Source organism: Platalea leucorodia (assembly GCF_965183815.1).
Source record: "Platalea leucorodia genome assembly, chromosome: 1".
NCBI classification, from domain to species: Eukaryota; Metazoa; Chordata; class Aves; order Pelecaniformes; family Threskiornithidae; genus Platalea; species Platalea leucorodia.
Window position 1 is genome coordinate 30262516 of NC_138823.1, and position 23288 is coordinate 30285803.

The window sequence follows — 23288 nt, forward strand, 5'->3', positions numbered from 1 at the left end:
TCTTGTCTGGAAATGAAAACAAAGCAGAATCTAGTAATGGAATCGTTTTTAAATTGTCATGATTAATGCAGGAGAACATGCCTTGCATCTGACAAGGTCAGCGTTCACAGTTTGTTGAGATTTTTATTTTATGTATTCAGTTATCTTATACCTTTCAGTAATCTCAGCCTGAAATTTATCCTTGTGAATAGGTAAATTTGGCACAGCTTTCACCTACACCATCTTTTTATAATTTTATCATTTTTAGGCCTTTTCCCAAGGTAGAAATCATTTAAATATCTATTAAAAAGTTCTAAGGAAGCCATGCAAGCAGGAAGAGGGAAACGATGCCAAAGGTAGAATCAGCCGCATGAAAAAGAAACAATCCAAATACTACTAACGTGTGCATGTATCCAAGTACTGTAGTATGAGATTTCTGAGCCAAGAGCAAGGAACAAAAAGAATTTATGTTAAAAACAGGAACAACTCCCTTTGACGAAATCAGAAAATAGTTTCAGAATGAAAATTTTGGAGGAAAAACTCAGCTGATATTAATAAATTGAATCAGGGTAAGAGTAAGTTCTTTTATTTTCCTGGTGCATTCCAGGTCCCAAGGTGTAGCTTGGTCAAATAATAAGCAAAGAAAAAAGACGTGCCCAAGGAAACACTTGATAAACATGACAGAAAAGCACTTTGAAATGCTGCAAACTTTCTGCATGAGTGACATCCAGGTAAATGCTATAGAACAGCTTTACAGGTGAGTATTTCCTTCTGAAGAAGGAGTGTGTAAAGCACGAGATAAGAATGAGAAGTCATTTTCTTCTGCGTTTAGGTAACATTGATATATTTGTATCACAGAATTAAGAGATCACTGGGATGCCAGTAGACTAATACATTAGGCTAATTTAAAACTTCATCGCAAAATTTGCTAGACTGACATTCATCAATCTGCTTGTGCCGAGTTCGTTCTTACACCTTGCTAACCATTAGCACTATGTATTAATTTTTACACACGATCAACTGTTACCACGGATTCAAAGCAGTCAGTCCTTAACAGCTATGTCCCACCTTAGCTGGGAGTGCACACACAGGACCGCAGGGCGGATGCCTCCTCGTCGGTGCTGACGGCTCCGGTCCTCGGTGCTCTCTGGGGCCAGGTGCAGGAACTCTGGATGCAGGGAGACAGAGCTGAAGCAGGTGTCTTCTTCCTGCCCCCTCTCCCAGATTTTGGATCTTACCCTTTTATAAGACGGTGCAATCTCTAGACCATTCCCAGCCCTCCACCCTTGGACAATGTTACTGTGCAAAGCACAGTGGGAGTGTTGTTTTCCCAGGCCACTCCAGGTGCCTTGTTCAGTTGTCGGGCTGTTTTTTTATTTTGCTTTGCTGCTGCTTCCTTTCTGAAAGCAAAAGCAGTCTGTTCCCAGCTCTCAAGGTCGTGCTTTTTCAAAGACCAGTCACTGACCACCAGTGAGTTGTTTTTGGTGCTGTGGCCTGTGCTTCCAACTTGCGCCCGCGCTTTCAAGGCCTTTGTTACATCCCACAGTTAAACCGCAGCTTGTAATCAAGCTCTGGTCACACAGCAAGTTCTCATAACAAGTTGACAACAAGCCCAACAGGCCTTGCACAGTTAGCCGAAGGCCGGGAGCCTTTTACTAGCACCAGGACTTTTACAGGGCTGCTGGGCGCAGAAATGCACATACAGTTATACCACATCAGAACGCGGGCATCAGCACGCTGAACAAGCTGATGGTCAAGTTGGCTTAGTGGCTTCTGTTGTCATTGGAGCAACAGGACGCTGCTTTAGCTACTGCAAGGTGGGAAGCAATAGCTCCACCTGGCGTAACAACTAACAACTGATTTTACTACTTATTATTGCAGCATTAAACACTTCAGAGTATGGTGTAGTACAATAACAGTTTAGGATCTTCTGAAAACAAGCAAATGAAATAAATGCCCGAGTACAGTAGAGAAGGTGAAGTCTCCATCATGACAGAAGTATAACAATCATTAACATAAGGCTTATGATTACATTCCGTAAGAAGCCGGTAGTTTATAATCTCCTATTTTTCAAAAGCCCGCTAGGAAGCCTGTTGCTGTAGAAAATCAAAATATGCTGCCAAAAAAGCCATTAAGTTGCAGGAGTCATGCATTCTTCATCAACAGTGGCAGATCAAATGTATTTTCAGGTAAATTCTTGGATCTCTCCTTACAAGAATCTTTACCCCAGTGAAGGAAACCTTCCAGCTCTTGTCTTTGGCCTTTGCTTCTACCTTCTTTTCTCTTACCAAACACACTAATTCCTAATTTCATACGATGCTTTTCATCTGTCTATGTATTCTGACCCATCTTGACAAAACAGTTAAAAAATAACCAAGGGTTGGAAATAACTATTTATTATGAAAACATTGTACAAATATTTATGTCTGATTCCTGAAGCATCAAAATATATCACAAAGAATTTATTGTCTAGAAAACAAGTAAAAAAGTGCATTGTCATGTATATATGTGCTTAACTTTGTGTATTAATACAGACACTAAAAATGTGTATTAGTCTTCAAAGGTCTTGTTGAATATCATTCAGTGCATGTGTAAGTCGTCTTATTTTATTTTCCATGGCTTTTTTATTGTTTGCCGTTTCCTGCAGAAGCTGCCGCATTTCTTCTTCAACATAGTAAACCTGAAAGAGCACACAGAAATCAAATAGAATTCTTGCTTTTCCTTAATATATCTAAAAAACCCATATAATCTTGGCAATTTTTAACACTGATAAGTAATGCGAGAGTTATATCCATATGTTTACATAAGGAGTGCACTACTTTTGCCACTGGATGCAGTAGCAGAATTTTGCTTTAAAAAAAAAAAAAGTATGAATTTGCTAGGAGATAGCAAATAACGTATCAAAACCAAAATACTTACTACACAGAAAAAGTGCCAGTTGTCACACTAAGGAAGAACGCAGTATATGACAGGAACAGTAACTGCTAACACTGGCATAGGTGAGTTAAATGGATTATCTGGCATAATAATCATTAGTCTTGCCTTTATAAATAAGGAAATATTTAGCTATTGACTCATAACAGCTACATAGTATGCAACTTTACTTTGCTTGAATACAGAACCTCATGATGGTACAGTTCTAGAGATTTTCTAGCTGTGCAAATTGAGTACTAAACCAGGGCTGCTTTCATCCAGAGATTAGCCAGATAGATACCAACAGGTGACTTCCAAGCACCACTGTTGTAGCATCTGTAGAATAAAAATGCAAATACAGTAAACATAAATTTAGTATTAAAATTACTTTTTCGTTTGCTGCTTCAATTTGTTTTTCCTTTTCATTTGCCAGCTGCAATAGTTCTTCCTGATGAGCTGCCAACATTGACTCAAGTTGTTTTCTAAAAGCATCATCCATTTCATGAAGCTTTTCCACAGCAATCCTAAAAAACGATAAAAGAAAAAAAAATATCATACTCCTGCAAACAACTGAAGTATTTTGCTTTGCCTAGTTCTGCCTTCGATAAGGTTCTAATAACATAGGCACAATTATTTCAATATCTAGCTTTGAAGATGTCCTGTTTTCTCAAGTTAAGTGTTGTTTAGAGCACCATGTTTAGAGCTTCTGGCATTCCTCTTAGCGGAAACATTTAATCACTAGCAAAGAATACGAAGATTCGGGCTTGCTACTGTCAACATGGATAAGAACTGTTCGCAAACATCTACTTATTATGCTTTTTCTTCCTGAGAAGTCAATGACTGAACTATGCAATCCTGTAAATGCCCTGTAAGCTTGTGTCTCACAGAAAGAGAACACAGCAGTGAAGCATTTCCTTGACTCCAAGCTCATCACAGGCAGCAGTCTACCATACCTCTCCATAATGCCAGAAGCATATGAAATAACTCAGAATCATCTAAGTCCCTGACTATTTTCTGGGTTCTGAGTATTTGTTTCTGTATCATCTCATATGTACTATTACCTGCTCAAAAAAAATTGACAGTACAAGAGGAATAATAAAATAAATTAAAAGCCTGTTGCTACTTGTATGGGAAGAAAATGACAGGTAACTTATAAACAGCCTGTTTGTCACAGACTGAAATATTTCTTAGTATTGTTGTGATAAATATTGAGGATCTGTCCTCAATTTTCATCATCCTGCACAGACCTTAGTGAAGCGCTGTGGCCTCTCTCGTAAGCCCAAACGCCAGCCACAGTTGCTTGGCCTGACCTGTGACTTGCAACCAATTTGTCCCATGCATCCTGGTCACGAGCTAGAAGGCTGACAGGCTCAGGCTCAAAAAAACCCCGCTACAGACTGTGAGACTGGGCCTCACGTGCACAAGCATCTTCACTGCACAACTCCAGCCAGCATGTGTGATGACTGTATGAGTCCCTATAATGTAAGCGTGACATGGAGTTTCCTCACAGAGGTAAACCAAAAGCATGTGGTGGAATGGGCGTACTAGGGAGGAATAAATGTAGGCTCCAATTATTTTCAGGGAAAATGGGAACACAGCTAAGAAGTTTAGAGGATGAATACTGTAAATGAATGCTAGTTCCATGAAGTAAGTCACCTGTATAGCAAGAATTACTTCTACACAGACAGAGTTTGCAGCAACTGGGCTCACGAAGTACTTAAAAAGGTATTAAGCATTCTTTCACCATATAATCAAACATTTCTGTATACTTATTAACAGTGCAACTCATATACTAACTGAGCAGTCACAAAATAAGTTAAGGTGTTCACCTCTGAGTTTGAAGACTTTTATTTCTCTCTTCAATCAGCTTCTTCTCTTTGATATCAAAGCTCTCTTTCATTTGCTTAACCTGCACCTCCAGCTGGCTTAATAGCTCTCCTTTACCTTGCCACTTCTTTTTCAGTGCACTGAAAATAAAACGCACATATTTACAATGAATGTAGATACCACTTCTTAGAAAGGCAGAAAAAAGTTTTCCATGCTTCCATTTTTCCACATTTCTGTGGGTTCTAATAGCAAACAAGTACCCTCTGAACATAGAATAACTTCAGAGCAGTGTTGCATACTATTATGATCCCAAGGAATTATTGCCACTTGTATGTGTATCACCTGTGCGCATTCTTAATGTCATCAAGTTGTTCTTCTTTTTCTGCTAGCAGTTGCTTTAATTCCTCTTTTCTTTCATTTTGTCTTTCTAATTTTTCCATTAGCTCTTCAAATTCAGCAGCTTTTTCATCCAACTGTACTTGAAAAAGTTTCTGAGCTTCCAGGTTTTCTTCATGCTGTTTTCTAATTTGTTTATCTTTTTCTTGTAAGCCCTTTAGAAGATAAAGTATTTTAAAACACAAACTCCCTTCATTTTAACTGTATTGTTACACTTTAAGAGTATCTGTTTAGTCTATGCTGGAATAAAGCAGAGACGGACGTGTGAAAGTTTACTCTTCTAAACGTATTATCATATGAAAAATACGTAGTAAAGTGATAGCCAGTTAAATAATCTTCATCTGAAAGAAGTCAGAATTAAAAAAAAAAAAACCACCATCAAAACATACATCTGAAATTGAAAGCAAGTTAAGAAAAAAGTTATTTAGTACTCTAATACAACAATTTATTCTACATACACAAATCACTGAGCTCACATTCTGTTACGTGGCTATATAGTATGTGTATATGTAATACATATATATATATACATATATATAGTATGTGTATATGTAATACATATATGTATATATAAAATGAGTAGCACATCTAACCTTGACAGACATAACATGCTGTAAAACCTTCCTCTGATTAATAAGCTAAAGTCTTAAATCTCTAAATGAGATGAATGGAATTAATACAACAAAACATAGTAGCTCTGCTGTTAAAATATTGATTTACAAGAACAAAGAAAAAACATTTACATTTTGAAATAAACCTGAAGCAAACTTTTACATTTTTTTTTCCTTTTCTTTTAAATGCACAGGAAGAATTATGCTGTCCTAGTTTTAACTCTCTCAAAATCATTATCAAGAATAACTTGAAGCAAGGCAAAGAGAAGAAAGTCTTTACATAAATGTGGTTCAATGAGAGATTCAAAGTAGCATCTCTGTACATCTAGTTAATACAAGGCCCTCTTCTGATCTTTCTGAAATCAGTTGCCACTGACAGCCTGATTCTGCTTTCTGAGTTGGTAAACTAGGAGTGCAGAGCCAGCTTTCATTACAGCCTTTACAATAACTTTCACTGCAAGTCTTAATTTTAGCTAAGCACACAAACTGTCAGACATGGCACTTACTTCTTTTAATCTCCTAATTGTTTCTGTCTGATCGTCCACTATTTTGTTCTTAATTCTTATAGTATCACTGTCCTGTTCCTTTTGCTTTTTTAACATCTCAATCTCATTCGTTAAAACTTCAATTTTTGCCTCCAGTTTTCCCCGATCTTGAGCAAGATGAGCTCCTAGATAAAACAGGATATTCACACTACAGCACTCATTTTACAGATGACTTCAAGATGTATGATGTCAGGGGAGGGAGGAAGGTAAGAACCACCTTAAAAACCAAACATGACCATTTCGCCCACTGGAAACACTGTAGGGCTTTAATCTGTAGGTAGGTAACACTTAAGAGGAGATGTAGAACTGAAGATCTGTATTTTATCCTTTGAAAACTTCTCTGATAAAAGTCAACAGTAATTCTTGCAGACCCAGCCAATCTCAGAGAATCCACAAGGTGGTGCTGAGTCACATGAGTCAGGGAAAAACAAAAAAAGCCCAAGGTTTTTTTCACCCAGTATTTAACACCTTTTTTTTGTTGTTGTTGTTAAGATACATACTGAAATTTTCACATTGGACTTATCTGTTAGACAAGTAGCATGACGTAAGACTACTTACAAATCCTTGTTTTCCTAGTTTCATATTTAAAAGTTCTTTGTATAACATTATGGTATTTTGACATTTTGGGGACATAGATAAACTGTATTCACAACTAACGGCCACAATTGCTGTTATAGTTCCCATAATGGCCTGCGTACTACAGAAGATCTACTTTTGCACATCATCTTTACAACTGGGTAAGATCAACAAGGCCTTCAGAGACCCTGTCATGATTACAACTATATTGGAGTGTTTATTTGAAAGGTATGACATTGAACACCACCAGTTTTTCTGCAAAGGAATAATAAAAAATAAAATAATAAAAAAAAAAAAAAGTATTTTACCCTGTTGTGCCAACTCCTGCCCCCATAATTTTCTTTCCATTTTTAACCCATCAATCACAGATTCCTGGGCTGTCAGCTGAGAAATAAGTTTTCCATTTTCCTTTTTCAGAAGTTCAACTTGAACAGCCTTCTGTTTGTCCTCCTCAATCACAGTTTCAAGTTCTCCGGTTCGACACTGTATGAATGAACATTGGAAAAAGACAGTAAGATCCTTTAAAACAAGTATTCAAAATTTAAAATCAATACTAAGTGGCTAGGAAAGTAATAATTATATATAGCAAATTAAGTTAACTGAGGAATATTCTGCTTGCATGCAGGGTTCTATCTGCATCTTTTCCCAGTAATGAAACACAAATATTTGCTTGAAATAGACATACTTCAATCCCAGAAAACCGTAAAGCTGATTTCTAAATAGACACCTTAAATTATCAATGCCATTATAAAAACCTGTTTAGAATTATAAATGCACAAGTCAAAAAGAGAGAAACAGAAAGTCAAGTTAAGATATGAAAAACCTAATCAAAAGAAAACAGACAGAAGCTAAGATGAACTTCTACTTCCCATGATAAAGATTTATCTTCAGTTATGCAGGCTACTTTTTGTTTTACAGATTACGGCTGTTTAATATAGCTATTTTTTAATTTTGTTTTTAGCAGCATCACTGACTGGCAGAATCCTATTCTGTATAGCAACACAATGTTTGGACACCCCAATAGCAACACGTAGGGAGGAGATTAGAAACAGCTGTGCAGGGGTTGTACTGCACGGAAGTTTTAACATAAAGATGGACTGGATACGTACATGGACTGGATCACACAACAATTCCTAAGATTTTTAAAAATTATTTATGGACAACATAGTACTATAACATGTTACTATATGGTGATCAGTAGTGTAAGATAAAGCAACTGTGCCCACAGTACTTAACATTAAAATTAGACAGTTAGTAGATAATGACTAATACTGCTAATTTTATGCAACTCTCAGAGATAGTAAGCTGCTAATAACTACACTTTATTTGTTCAATTTCATTTTTACTTCACGTACAGTGACCGCTGCAGAATCATATTCCATTACTTTGAATTTACAAAGGGTCAGAGCTATTAACGTAGGGTTTTAAATCTCAGTTTAGAGTGATCACTTGGTCATATACAAACTGCTAGTGCTCACAAGGCAAGGAGTGCACTTCTGGAGACATGAATGAGTCTAGATTTTGCTATATGGGGAGCAGTGTTTGTGAGAAGTAGAAGCACAAGATGCAAGAATAAAGGCTGACATGGAGTACTAGGTTTTAGTGCAACAGGAAACATCCACCTTTCCGTCAATCTACCTTGTATGGAATTGTTACTTTTATAGATAAAATATTACCAAAATAATCATATATGTAGTTGAAATGTTTTGAAACAAGTACCTTTAGGTTTGCTGTAGCTTCTTCATTTGATTTTGTTAATTCTGCAATCTTTGCTTTCTGTTCTTTCACTATACTTGTCAGGTCTTGGATCAGACTTGCCATCTCTTTTTCCTTTTGTTCAAACTCAAAGAGGGCTCGTTTATGTTCATCTAGATCAGCAGCAGCATTTTCAAAACCCTCTTTTACCTAATGTTTCGTAAGATACTACTTGAAAAATGCTAACATTTGGAAAAAGTGTGTATACATACACAAAAATGACATTTGAATTTCAAATAAAGGAAGAAATAGAAGCTTGTCAACAGTATGTGAAATTAGTAAATATCCGAAACTGGTTTTCTACCAGTTTGTTGGTGATTCTTCAACTAAAAAAATTGGTTCTGCTCAGCTACAAATCTGTAAAAAATCCCACCCAACCAACCAAAAAAACCACCACCACCAAACAAAACCCCCCCACAACAACAACAAAAAAACCCAACACCACCCCCCCCCCGCCCCCCCCCCCCCCCCCCCCCCCAAAAAAAAACCTGGGGAAAAAAAAAAATCATGGGTCGACAGGAAGCAGAGCAGAAAAAACATAGCTTCAGAAATGAAAACAATGCCTTGATTTAATCTCATTGTTAAGATGATCATTAAAATCTGGAAAGACCTTAAAATTAACTCTATTTTTTTTTTCCTTTCAAGAGAAAGATTTGAAGGATGAAAAAAAAGTCTTTTCTTTCTCCTCTTCTCCCATGTATCCAACTGATTTAAAATGAAGGAAACCAAGTTTAAGTGAAGGTGAAGCATTTAAAATTTTATTTCACTTAACCTATAAAATAATGCGAACGCTAGCCATAGCAATAAGTTATCTAAGGAATTTAGTAAGCAAGTTTTGAATTTCAATTTCAAAATGCATATCCAAAATTCAATTTTGAAAAGTTAAATAATAGGGAACTTTATTATTAAAAACACTAGTAGTGTAACCGTAACAACACTAGTATGTAACCCTAACCTTATCAAAACACCACGAGAGTTCTTACAATAATTGAATATATTCTAAGAGAAGGTCAACATCTTTTAAAATAAATTAATACCACCAGATAGAAGTTTTTCTAATTTCTTTTGATTAGCTTTTACTTATCAACAAAAATGCTGGGTTTTTTGAGTGCTGACTTGGTATTTGGTGTCTATGTTCTAATCACTGATATTTTAAAGCTTACTACCAGTATTTTTAGATGAATCTGGAGCAAAGACCTTAAGGATCTAAATAAAACAAAACAAAAACAACCCCTCCGCAAACCCAACACATTCTAAGAGAACTACAACTCCACCTAGTTTGAGATGAAATGTTCTCTTTAGTCTTACCTCTTTAAACCTTTTTGCTTCAATAGTTAAAGCTAAACGAAATTCATCTTCTAACTCTTTGTACTTCTGGTTTAACATATTAATTTTCTCCTGAAATTCTTTAACATGCTGTTCATGCCTCTGCTGCTCTTTAGCCACTTCTTTTGACAACGCATCTTGAAATTCAGGTCCATTTAAAGCAACTCGGGTTTCAAGTTCTTTCCTGAAGTTACCAAACATATACTTGAGACAAGAACTGCAGTATCTCACAATGCTGTTTCAATTCATTTCCTTAATATTTCTGAGAAAGGACAATCAATTACATAATAAATGGGATAAATTCCTTAGTTTCACAGACAGATTTCAGTCTTCTATGACAATGGCCCTGGGATGAGGAAAAGTGTGTTGACTACTGTTAAAACACCCAAAGGAATAACCTTACTTTTTAATTCAAACTTTTGTAGAAATTATTCCATTGCTCTTTTGCTGTTAGTGAGCATTTGCTTGCCTTGCTGTTAACAAAGATCTAGAAGAGACATTGGAATTGGGGAAAAGTGCTGGTCTAGTGAAAGGTGTCTCTGCCCATGGCAAGGGGGGGTTGGAAACAGATGATCTTTAAGGTCCCTTCCAACCCAAGCCATTCTATGATTCTGTGATAAAAGCACTGTACAGCCAGATACCCTCTTTTGCAGTCATTCTCTTCACCCTCACCCAACAACTGTTGCTTCTCAGTCAGACCCAAATCCTGAAAAGCAGCAGCAACGGGGACCTACAGGGTTCCAGGATAAGCCTCCTTCCTGTCCGGAAGCATCCCTACAGGAGAATGCTGAAGCAAAAGTACCCTGTGTTCTTAAGACTATTTTGTTCATCTGCTTTAAAGAGCAAACACAAAACATATCCACTGTCCTTCACATTACATCTTTTGGAGATTTAGGAGATAATAATTGGAAGTTCTCAAAACACAGCTATCAGATTCTTCCCATCTACACCTGCAGTTATCTTGGTATCTGAATACATTTATCCTTGTAAAATTTAGCAAGTGTAACCAGCTTATTTTATTAATAACTTCCCTCACATACTAGTATACCACACATCACTTGTTGCTTTAGTTTGTACACATATTTTACTGTATTAGATAAACAGTATAGAACTTATGTTCAAGTATTCTCCAAAAAAAGGATATTCTGAGAGGAAAGAGGAGAACCGCTAGGCAAACCACCCACCCACCCTGAAGCAATATACCGTAGAAGCTGACTTTTTTTTGGAACATTGTGTTATTGTAGTATATGCAGACCTTCAGACAATAATTCAAATGCGATTTTATTTTTATCTGGTTACTTCCTGGATTAAAGCTCAAGTATTTAAAATAAAAATATAATTCAGCCATATAATAAGACAAGAACCTATCAAATGAAAGCCTGGAAGAACACAGTTGCCTACATGGACTTATGAGTCAGGAATCTACAAGATATGAAGATATTCTTAAATGAGCAAGAAAATGGGTGGGAAGACACCTACATTTTTACAAAGACCATCTCTCCTGTTAAAAAAAACCAAAACCAAAACCATACCCACACTTTGCAGAACGAATTTAAACAAAACACGTTTGCAACACTAGCATCTCTATTAACTTGTGAAAAGAAAATAGAAGACCCCATACCTTTGCTCCTGCTCTCTTAATATAAGAAGTTCATGTAGTTGTTTTATCTTCTCCTTCTGTTGTCGAAAGGATATTCGAAGTAACTGTACTTCTCTTTCATTTGCTGACGCTTTAAGCTCTGCTTCTTGCACCTGTTTCATCTGTGTAGAATTCATAAAAAGAGGAACAAGATTTTCTTAAAACTGTAATCTATTCTTCATGTCTTATACTACAATACAAAGGAACAGGTGCTTTATTAAAATTTTAGACATGTCTACCTGGGCCATTATGTTTACAGCATGCTCCACAACTGTCAGTATTTTTCACAAAATTTTATAGAGTTTTATTATGTTACCTAGCCCAAGACAAAGAAAGGGTTTGGGTTTTTTGGGTTGGTTGGTTGGTTGGTTGGTTGGTTCCCCCCCCCATTACCTCATATATTTTGTTACACTTGCAGGTATTTAAGATGTTTAAAATTAAGTCTTAGCTTAACTTACTACAACACAAAAAAAGCAAATTTCATGAAGAGCCAAGGACATCTACTTCATTTATCAAGAACTTGAAAGTGTCCTGCAGAAGTGGAACAATTGTATTGGCAGAATGATTTCCTCAATCACAAACTCTCATAGTGTAATAGTTGTATTAGTTTCAAGCAAAACATTTTAAGATGTATTCAATGCAACTATTTAAAAAAAAAAAACAAAACACTCCAGTTACAGAAGTCTGTGTCTTTCTGAGTTTTAGAGTTTCAAGTTGCTGAACAGAGCTGCTTTCTAATGATTTTACAAAAAATGGAGAATCAGTATAAACACCAGGTGGCATACTCCACTTTCTCCACTTGATGCAAGCTTTTACGAATAATTCCATTTTATAATCTTAAGCCTTTTACATACAAAGCTGTCTTTTCTGACTCAACAAGTAGGGAAAAAAGGTATGACAAAAGTTATAAAAAAGGTTTTAATTACTCATGAAATGGTAATTCAAAATCAAGACACTTCAGAACGCTGCAAGCTAGAACATGCAACAGAAACAGCAGAGGTGATGTTAATGGAGATATTCTTACTCATAATCATTACTTGTAGCATTCATCTCAATCCTTTTGTGCTCAAGCAGTAACTTAACTATTTTGCCAACCTGTCCTCCTAAGCAAAGCAAAGGGTCTCCACATTCTGTACTTATGCAATTTTAATCTCTTTGCTTTCCGGAGTATCAAAGCTTTAAATGGTTAATGGACTACTCAGGATTACTCTAAGTGTCAGTTATCTAATGGCAGAGCTAGAACACAACAGAGACAACTCAGTTTACTTTCCAACTCTCACAAGAAAACAAACAAAAAAACCCCCAACTCCCACAAAACAAAACAAAAAAAATCCCCCAAAATCCCAAATCTGTTTTCTTTCAGAATTCCATCACAACTGTCCCTTCAACTTGATTTTTGAACAGTCAATCAAAATGGAAAATAAAAAATTAAGGAACAGCTGTATGGAATGTCCTGCACTGACAAATGAAACATTGTTTCCAATGTTTATCATCTCCTGCAATGTCCCTTAAGATACGGAAGCGCTGCTGCATGTTATGAGTTCCAGCTTGGGAATGCCAGAGGTACTTAAAGTTCATAGAGTAACTTCAGTTCTATGAAAATTGTTGTAAGGCTTGAGTATGAAGCTAAGTTCTCATGTTCTGCATGTTAAGCCTCTTCACGAGTAACATCTAGATGCACCCCACTGTATTCCTGTTGTTTTTTGGATGAACTGAAGCAATTATCTCCTAAATTGAAGCACTTAAATAGGGTACACATTTATATGCACACTAATTTATCTTGAATCACTTAAATAGGGTACACATTTAGATGCACACTAACTTATCTATCTTGAATCACTTAAAGAAGTAATCTAGTAATGTTGACTGCAATCCTTAAACAGTGACTACCTAGAGTAACCGTAATTTACCACTGAAGCTAACTGCCAATGTGTAGTATGAGAAAACTCTATAAAATATTCTAGAATTTGTTAATCTTACAGCTGATAAAATGGGCCAATGGTATATTAAATCTGAATATTCAAAAAGAGAATTTAGTTTCTAGAGCATCATGATTATTCTTTGAAACATAATTATTAAAGAGTATTTGCTACAGGATCTTAAAGACAGGAACAAAGACCCTCCCTTAATGAAGTTTTGCAGTTAATAAAAATGATGCTACTACAATCAAAAGAGATGACTCATTTCTACAAACTCATGAAAAGGAAAAATAAAAACCTCATGCACCAATAAAGTACTTCCTTTCTTATAGAAAAAGAAAAGAAAGAAAAAAAAAAACCAAACCAAAACAACCAACCACTCTCCTCTAAATCACTAAATTTAGTACTTTGATTCAAAGTGACAAGGAGATACCTGATCTAAACTGATGGTCACTTCTAGATCCTTAATAGCTCCAGGGTGTTTACAGGTAAGGAAGAAAATAGAAGAGCCACTCAGGTGCCTAAACAGGATTCTAAAGTGGAGGGTGGCTAATCCATAACTTGAATGGCACTTGCAGTTTGGCTGTCAGCACGCTCCCTGATTCTGTTTCCTTTCAGGGTATCCGAGTAACAACACGTCCTAGAGCACCATACTAGCAGTTCAGAGGCTTTTCAGGATGGATATGTTAGGATTCAATTTCTGTAAGTGGATGCGATCACAGGAATGGGCTGATATAGGAATATAATCAAATATAGATATTGGAGGATGCAGCATTTGGCCACTGAAAATTCACCAATTATTCAGTTAGAAATAGTGGCACTATCTGGTCCAGCATCTTGATCTTATGTATCTGTATACTGAACAAAGTGCCTCTGACAACAAAAGCGTCATTATCATCTCCAGCTGTAAAAACAAAACCAAAAAATCTCAAGCAAACAAACAAAAAACCCCCCAAACAACTAGAATCTTTAAAATAAAGTTCTCAGCAATTTCTGTTTTGTTCTGGTTGCAATTAAAAAGCATCTAATTCTTTAGATCAGCAAAACAAACAGAACCACCAGATTTCCATCAGGCTAGTAAGATCTTTATTGATTTCAGCAACATTTTAAAAAAAACTTGTCTTTGTTACTGTATATTTTCAGAAAATATCAACTGTTAGTGTTAAGTACTTCTCCTTTATCTTAAGACCACATCACATGACATACTTCTATTTATAAAAGACATTAATTGACAACTAAAAAGGATACTTGTTATTAACTACTACTATGTAGAAAAAAAGACCCAGCTTTTATCGTGGAAAACTCAGACTTCAGGCTTGTAAAATCTAGTGTTTCTTAACATCTAGGACTATAGCAGCCATCCTGTTGCCATTGTATTATTTACTCATGAAAAATATTTACCTCTATTGTTCGTTGCTGCAATCTCTGTGTCTCCATCTTGGATAGTGTTTCTTCTAAAGCCTGCATGGCCTTCTGATGTTCTGCTTCTTTATTTCTTGCCTGATTTAACTCATTAGTAAGTCTTTCAGTTTCACCTTTCAACTTTTGGACATCTGCTTGCAGTCTTGCTTTAACATCTCTCTCTTTCAATATCAATTCCTTTAACCTGAGAATAAATGCAATAAAGTTGTATTGCAAACACTTCAGTATCTAGTTTGATGCCAAATACATTGAGAAAAAGACATTAGTAAGTGTTGTAGCACTGTATCTTGTTCTTCGCAGAGTTTTACTATTTACAGCACTGTCATGTAAAACTGTTTAAAAATATGTAAAATATTACTGAAGTCGTGTAGCATTACTATATGGAGCTTCATTTTAAAGGAAACTAAGCTGGAGACAACCTCATAGATAGGTCTTTGAGGAAATGACATTCCAGTATCATTTTGCTTTATACAGAAGTCAAACATATAGTATCAATTTGTAATTTAATAATTTTCTTCAGAAAACTTTGAAATATCCTTAAATATTCTAATAATTTTTGATGTAAGATCTATCTCAAAAGAAACGAAACATAATAAGCCTCTTATCCAAGGTGGTAACCAAGATAAAGGTCGGAACTGAACCTAAAACAAAAAGAAAAAAAAGGGGAAATAATCACCATCGGTCATGGATGGTAACTCAGGAAGCACTTGGCTTGTTTCTTCCTTACAAGAAAATGTGTCTTTGATAAATACAATGCAGTTAAGAAAAAGACAAATAGATCAAACATCTCCAATCATAGCTGACAACAAACAATGCTTTGTTAGAAAGGAGAACTTTTGAAAAAAAGATGCTGCTCAGAATTTATAGCGATGATGATAGCAGTGTATAGGAAGATATGCTAGGCCTGACGGGCACAACATATTGCTTATTGGCCAGCTCTGGCCTGCCAGAAACATCTGTGTTCAAGTGCACTGCGCAGGAAAAAAGAACACTGTATGTATACGTGGAAAGGGAGACTGGGAATTGGAAGCTGAAAGTATGATATGAGACAGCTACTAGAGCTTGAGCTGAAAAAGAAAGTACAATTATGATACAGATTTGCTTGGAAAGTAATGGCTAGAACTGGAGGTAAGTGACATAGTGATACTGTTCTGAGACAAGAACAGGAAGAAAGCTGCAGAGCTGCAGAAAGGAATTTCATTAGGTAATACCAAGAGAAATTCTAGCACTACTACTTGATGCATTATTTTCCAAGTATATAATTTAAAGCTGTTCTCATTTCTTAAGCCTATAAATTGAATTGTCTTGAATTAAAAACCAAAACTCTTACACTACAGCACAGTTTCCCTACCTGTCTGTAGTGTATACAGCCATACTCTGAATATTCTTTTCTTCTTTTGCATGTTTCTGTAGCTCTCTGACATGCTCTATTAATTTCTTCTCTGCTTGCTCTGCTTTCCACCTCCTTTCTTTCTCCTGATCCAGTTCTTGAATCAGCACCTTAGCAAGAATGTGGTAAGCATCAACTTACTAGGAAACATTCAAAGGTAGCCAAAAATGATAATATTCATAATTGTAGAACGAGATTTTTTTGTCTTTCTGGAATTCACGGATGACACAGGAAAGTGCAAGCAAGCAGGCCAAAAGCCCCCATAAAAGTCAAATAAAATAAATTCTCTTCCAGCTGACACTACAAGAAATCCACTATTTTTTTGATACTATCTACACACAATTATTTTTGTCACCTCCAATTTTAAAGTCTCACCAGGAGACATATGTTTGGCTTCAGGTGAAGACATACTCATATTTAACTTGAAATGATGCAAAACATACTCGGTATGTTGATTCCTCTGTGGCAATGGAATTAATTTCTTCTACTTTTGCTATATTGCTCTGTCTTCCAGTTAATATTTCAGCTTTTCTTCCCACTACTTCCAAGTCTCGAGTATCTGATGATGAATTGAGATGAGAGTCTCTCTGACTGGAGCGTGGACACTTTGAGGAACTCTTCTCTTCCCTATAATAGTAGGACATCACAGTATATTTAAGAATATGCAGAGTTTATACAGTAACAGGGGATTCAGACACCATTACAGGAAAAAATTTTACAGTTCTGTGTAGAAGCTCAATTGTACAGAGTTCAAAACCACACAGAGAATAATTTGAAGATCATAAAACAGCTTCTCAAATCTTCAGCTGTGAAAAAAATATGTAGTACTAGTGGATGCTATCTGAAAAATATGATCACATAGATATGAAACAATTTTAGAGAAGCAGAGTAGCTGCAGAGCTGCAGTGGCTGACTAAACTAATATATTCCCATTTATATCACCTTCTATTAATCACTTCTGATATTTACTATATAAGTCAAATTACTATGGCATCCTCAGTTTCATCACAAAATAAGGACAGTTATATTCTTGACCATCGTTACAACACTATGGATGTTTTATTTCTATTTTTTAATGACTCAGTTCTTCTGTCTGTGGAGAATTCTTCTGTCACCACAATTTAAAACAAAGATGAAAATATAAGCTGTTAGAATTCTGAGAGCATTTGTTTTGGTATCTTCCATTCAATTTCCTTTTCACCTAAAGCCAGAAAATGCTCATATAGGCAAATGACTGAGTGAAGCCTCAGTAGCTAATAATTTTTAGAGCATTATTAACAGAGCTAATTTACCCAACTTACCACTTTCAGCAAAATGTTTCAAGTCAAACTACGTTCACTTTGACAATATTCAGTTTAATTCATTTTGGCTTTAAATGGCAAACATTGGGATACCTGTCAGTTATTTTGTTCTTAAGATGATTTGTATGACACCTGGTAGATAAGGTAGTTCTACGGTAAGTCGGGATCTTGCTTCTTTTCACCACCTTTCTGTTGTTCTCTTTCCCACTCTCATTTTCACTCTCAGAAGTTGGATCTGTGTCTCTCTTAGCTTTGAGAACATTTGGAGGAGCTTCCTTTCTCGAGGTATCAGATACCTAAGAACGGATTGAAGTTTTATCTATACATCTTACAATTTCTAATTGGCTAATTTCTAACACTTATTCAGGTGCTATTTTTAAAAAAGTTCACACAAAATACTTTTTATAGACAAGTAAGTAATTGCTTCCAAACAACCCCTTCCCTCCTTGCTAAAACATTTTGTTGTTTTAAAATTAAAATAAACCCAACCAAACAGCATGGTTAAGAACATATAGTTGTATCTTTTTGAAATACCTGAAGTTTGGCAAAATCCTTAGGCATAGAAGCTTGGTGCAAAATGTAAAACAAACACAGCACTTCAAAAAAGCCTTGCAAACATGCGAGGTACACCACAAACTGTTACAAAAACATACCTGACAAACATATCAGACCAACTTGATCTACTAGCAAAATTAATTTTCACCAACTCTATAATCCAGATATTTTGCTGCATTTCATATTTCACTCTGGTTCAGTTACTATATTGATGGCTTCAGGGTGAAAAACAGAAAACAATTTTCTAATATAATATTATCAGATAGTTCTCCTAGTCCCACACACTATGTTTTTTATTCAGTATGAAAGTTTTCGTGATTTAAAGTGCAATCTTCAGTTTTAAAGACTTGTTTTAAATTTATTCCCAGTTTCTCAAAGTTATTAAGAACACATTACCACGAAGTCAGCATATATATATACCAGTAAAAATGCTCCAGTCTGTCCCAGCAAACTTTTGCATTATCAAAAGGTACACCTCATTTTACAAACAAAACTTTCTCTGCAACCACAGGAAAAAAAAAATTCACCTTTTGCAGTATCTGTGAAATTTGATCTTCTATTTTTTTAATCCTCATCTCACTGTATATTTTATCAAGTTCAGCCTTCTCTGGTTCTGAAGAAGAAACAAGCTCTGTAGAGGAACTGATGGCACTTTGTACTGGTATTCTTGTACGCTGACGAAAATGAGCTAACGCCTGGTCAATATGCGGTGTCACCACTGGTAAGGTAACATAGTTCTATCAAAAGGAAAGACAACCCTTTTAACATTAATGAGTTGCATGCAATATAAAAATAAAATGTATCAATTTTAAAATCAGTACACACAAACTATGGCACCTGATCTCTGGATGAGGGGCACCCAGATGAAACCAAACAGCCCAAAATGTCTTCTAAACACTGCAAATCTGAACAGTTTTCTTCTGCTGTGTCCACTGGTTCACCAGAAATGTTTCTTCCATCTAGAGCGGTTAGCTGGGGCAACATCTGAAGAACAGTTTCTCTATAACCTTGAGGAAAAGACCACATTTAAATTGAAATTAATCTTCAAAGGAGATGTCTAGTGTATCTTAGGTACCCTGTCATCTTAAATTATTCATTGCATTTTTAAAAGAAGAAAAAAAAGTAGTGAGTTATCTACAAGTGTCTCACCTTTCCCCACCCATAAGGCCTTCAACAGACAACAGTACAAAACTAACTGGGAAGCTAGTCCTGGTCTACACGGGGATTTCCTGGCCACCATCAGCACACTGCAGTTGCACAAACAACTTTTTAATATTTGCCTGCTGAACCAAAACAGTTGTATCAAGTGCAAGGATAGACAAATGTAATGGAAAGACAAGTTCTGAAAGGGCTTAGAACCTTTTTCAGTGAATGAAAGAAGGCGTTATGAAACTGTAAGGCACTGAAGTTAAATTTCTTTAAATTAATAGAATTTGGGCTTCTGAACATTGCAGATTTGAAAGTAAGTGCCACCAAAGAGGTAGATGTGAAGAGGTATGTAAACACTTACAGAGGAAAACTAGTGTAATTTTCTAAGTCATCCAGTTAACTTTAATAGTCCTGTTACTGCTTCCATGGTGCCTGAATGCCATTGTAAAACTTGTTCATGGATGCTTTTGAAAACATTACCTAAGATCTTATTTGGCTTCCCTCAATTATCTCTGAGGTTTCTTTCTAAGAACTGTACACATATTACACCTGTATCACTTACATGCTCATGATATAGTTGTTATTTTGTATTATTGTAATTCCTACTGTTCTATTCTTTGTAATGAAATTGTCTTTGAGCTGTCCCAAAACTATCAATGCTCCACTTCTACCTTCCTGTAGGAGATTTTCCCCTCTCTCATACACAAATTAAGAAAACAAACAAAGCCTGCACCAAAATAGGATGCTACAATTTACTTTATTGAACACAGGATATAATATTTAAACAGCATAAAAAACCTACCCCCAAACCAGAAGCTCTACGCAATGCAACTGAAAGTGATGTATCCACATGCATTCCACTGACTTGCCTCCATGCTGCCTAGTGAAACCCCTGCCTACTATTTTGATGAAAATGCTAACTACTGCAGAGCGCCTTAGAGTCTGTCACTGCTTACTGAAGCTGTGGGAAAAGGAGGAAAGGCTAATAATGCTTATTACTGATCTTCTCTTGTGGTCTCTATCAGTAGAAGACCATCCGCTTCCCATGCCTGCCCTCTTTCTATATAGCTCAATATCTCCATGTACATTCTTCAAATTCTCCACTCACTCACCTTATAATATTAATACTCCTTTCCTCCTATTTCTGCAATACTTTCTCTTCCCATCACTCTTAGTCTATCTCCTGCCTTAACCTAAAATAATATGTAAAAAGTTGAGCCTTATAAAAGCATATAACAAGTACAATTTTGAGAATGTGCCCGGGGGGGAAGAAAAAAAAGAATTTTTTTATGGAAAGCAAATTAATTTTGACAGAATTTAGATTTCTGCAGGCTGGCCAGTTTATGAATGAATTTGTGAGCTTCAGAACCTGGCTCACAGCTTAAGTGAAATCACTGACCTCTAACATGAGATCCATACCTGCTATGTGACAAACCGGATTGGCTTTTCCATTTTTTTCCAGTGTCAGATTCGTCAAACAGCACAGCCCCTTTGTGCACTGAAGTAAGTGATCAATAGTGTTTACACAGTTGCTGTGAAGGTCAATATGGCTAATCTTATGACTGGATCCGTGAAGGCACAGAAATCCTGAAAAATTGAGAAAAAACACAAAATAATGTCTGCTACGATCCTAGACTAGAGTTTAGAACAAATGGTATCTTGTTGAAAAATATTCAGTAAATAATACATCATAACTGGAAATGATGTAACAACTTTTGCTTCATATCCCTGTCTACATCTTTATTAGCTATGGTACACTACCACACAGTGCAACACTTATCTAGTTATAAGAACTAACTTTAAAGAAACAGATTAGTTTCTAACTGTTAAGAAGCATGTAAAAATAAACATTTTGCCTGAAGTTCCTTTTTATAACTCAGTTCATTAACAAAATTGTTACCAATGTTGTTTTTAATTTTCTATTACAAACTCCCTTGATTCTGTAGCTTAAAATAGCTTAATTAGGAGCAACAATTGACGATTTCAACAAACAGATTTAGAAGAGAACTTCTATATCGTTTCCAAAGTTGCATTTTTGTCCTGTAAAAAGGAAGGATATTAATCTTTTGGAAATAGCTTCTGAGACTATTCCATTTTTCACTTTTGAAATGAGTTTGAAATGTTTACTGTACTACTTTGTGAACAAGCTCAGCCTCACCAAATACAGGAGAATAAATTCCAGCTCAGAACAAACTTTGATGTTAGAAACTTGAAAGTTGAGAGTAGCAGCAACTGCCATCTTTAGTAGCATTACTCAGTCAATTGGCTGTACTATTAGGAACTTCTAAAAATACACTTGGTCAAGTTTTTCAAAGTTAAAGTGAGAGAAATGCTTTTTATTGCACTGCACATGCCGAAGTCACTTACCAGAGAGATCATGTATGCGATTATATGACAAATTCAGTATAGTTAAGTTAAAGAGTTTTTCCAGTCCTAAACAAAATGAGGAAAAAAAGGAACAGTAATTTTTTTCAGAAGAATGCTCTGCTTTCATCAAATCAAAACTTGCAAAGTAAGCCTTTAAAAATCATAACTACAAGTTATGACAATAAACTATAATCATCATATATAAAATCAGTTTTTCCTTCTAAATTAAGGCATTTTGCTATGATAAAGCTTACAGAGACTATACACATTCTTTAAAATTTACATAATAGTACAGTTAGTAGCTCATACTAAATCGTATAACCTTAATCATATGCGTATTTTCCAGAAGCAAGCTTTAACACAACTCTTAGAAAAGCTTCATGAATTGCTAAATGGACAGAAATAAATATTGCAGACCCTCCACTTTCGTTATCAGGTTACAGGATAAGCTCAGGGTGCGCAGATTAACCAGGGAACTTAGCCCCTCGATCCGGCGGATTTGGTTTGATGACAGATCTAAATGCTGCAGATTCCGGAGGTGGCCGAGCCCTTCGATTCTGGCGATGCGGTTACAGTGCAGGTTGAGCGTGTGCAGGTCCGAGCTCAGGGAGACCTCCAGCAAGCTGCGAGGGAAAGGCACCGCCATCAGCCGGGCCGCTCCACCCAGCGCCCCGCCACGGCCGCGGCCTCCCCTCGCCCCCCGGCCCAGCTCCCCGCGCCGGCTGCAGTGAGGCACCAGCCCCGCCTGCCCCTCCGGCGCGCTCCTCACCTCTTAATACCCTTATCCATGAGGCTGAGCTCGCCGGGGACGCCGCGGCCCCCCGCCATACCGCGGGGTCACCCGCGCAAACCGCCGCTTCACTTCAAACTTCCCTCGCCTCCCAACGGCGACGCTCCGTGCTTTACGGCTGAGGCGCAAACCCCTCACGACAACCCCGCCGCAAAGCCGCCCTCCCCGCTTTTCTTCCCGCCTCCCTCTCCCCGCCGCGGGCACGGCGCAGGCGGGGCGGGGATGCGGGGAGGGGATGCGGGGACGGGGTGCGGGGCGGGCACCTGGGCGCAGGCGCCGAGCAGCCGGCGAGGCCGCTGCCTGCCCGCCGCCTGCCCGCCGCCGGGCGACCGTGGAGGCGGGTCCCGTCCCGCCGCCGGGCCGCCTGCGGGACCGGGCCCCCTGCCGCCCGGGAGCGCCCGGCGGGGAGGCGGGCTGTGTCAACTGGGCTGCCTGCAGCTCTCCTCAGGGAGGTGGGTGGGGGCTTCGGATTTTTGTAGGGCTGATAGAGTATTAAAGAGTTTATTCCGGTCGTGGCTCAAAGCTGGCCCCTGGCTCAGGCAGGCCTGGCCTCAGTAGGCGCCACAGATTCACTCTGTGGAAGAGGCATTTTCTAACGCACCGAAGCCCGGGCAGCACGTCAAGCGTTGGTTCGGTGCTTGCCCATGGGCCTGTCTGCTCAGCGTCAGTGTGCCGACCTCTGGGGCTCCCACCCAGATATTTGTGCATGGCGTGACCCCCGCTGGATCCTGAGGAGCAGGAAGATCCCTGGACTGTCTTGAGCTGCTGGCGGGTTTCTGCTGGCCACAACGGGGGGATCTTGCTCAGCTTGGCCCACCTGCACGGCAG

The 23288-nt window shown here is 37.4% G+C and overlaps 1 protein-coding gene across 1 annotated transcript; it reads right to left on the reverse strand.

The window, feature by feature from the left end:
* Window positions 1-2514: 2514 nt before the first annotated feature.
* LRRCC1 (leucine rich repeat and coiled-coil centrosomal protein 1) lies at window positions 2515-22537 on the reverse strand. The gene is made up of 19 exons (XM_082317733.1): window positions 22440-22537; window positions 22088-22293; window positions 21671-21736; window positions 20723-20890; window positions 18992-19161; window positions 18682-18891; window positions 17693-17895; window positions 16742-16925; window positions 16260-16408; window positions 14888-15092; window positions 11550-11689; window positions 9911-10112; window positions 8567-8752; window positions 7156-7330; window positions 6233-6396; window positions 5062-5270; window positions 4722-4859; window positions 3281-3416; window positions 2515-2659 (listed from the first exon to the last, which is right to left on the reverse strand). The coding sequence occupies exons 1-19, from the start codon at window positions 22496-22498 to the stop codon at window positions 2537-2539; spliced, it is 3093 nt and encodes a 1030-aa protein (XP_082173859.1). The 5' UTR covers window positions 22499-22537; the 3' UTR covers window positions 2515-2536.
* Between the last annotated feature and the right edge of the window lie 751 nt (window positions 22538-23288).

Excerpts from the sequence above, each read along its gene's own strand:
- LRRCC1 (XM_082317733.1), bottom strand. The coding sequence starts at position 22,498 with ATGGCGGGGGGCCGCGGCGTCCCCGGCGAGCTCAGCCTCATGGATAAG. Across the intron at positions 16,926-17,692 it reads AAGAACAAAATAACTGACAG|GGAAGAGAAGAGTTCCTCAA; the intron begins GTATCCCAATGT and ends CTACTATTATAG. Across the intron at positions 6,397-7,155 it reads GCAGGAGTTGGCACAACAGG|GAGCTCATCTTGCTCAAGAT; the intron begins GTAAAATACTTT and ends TGTTTTATCTAG.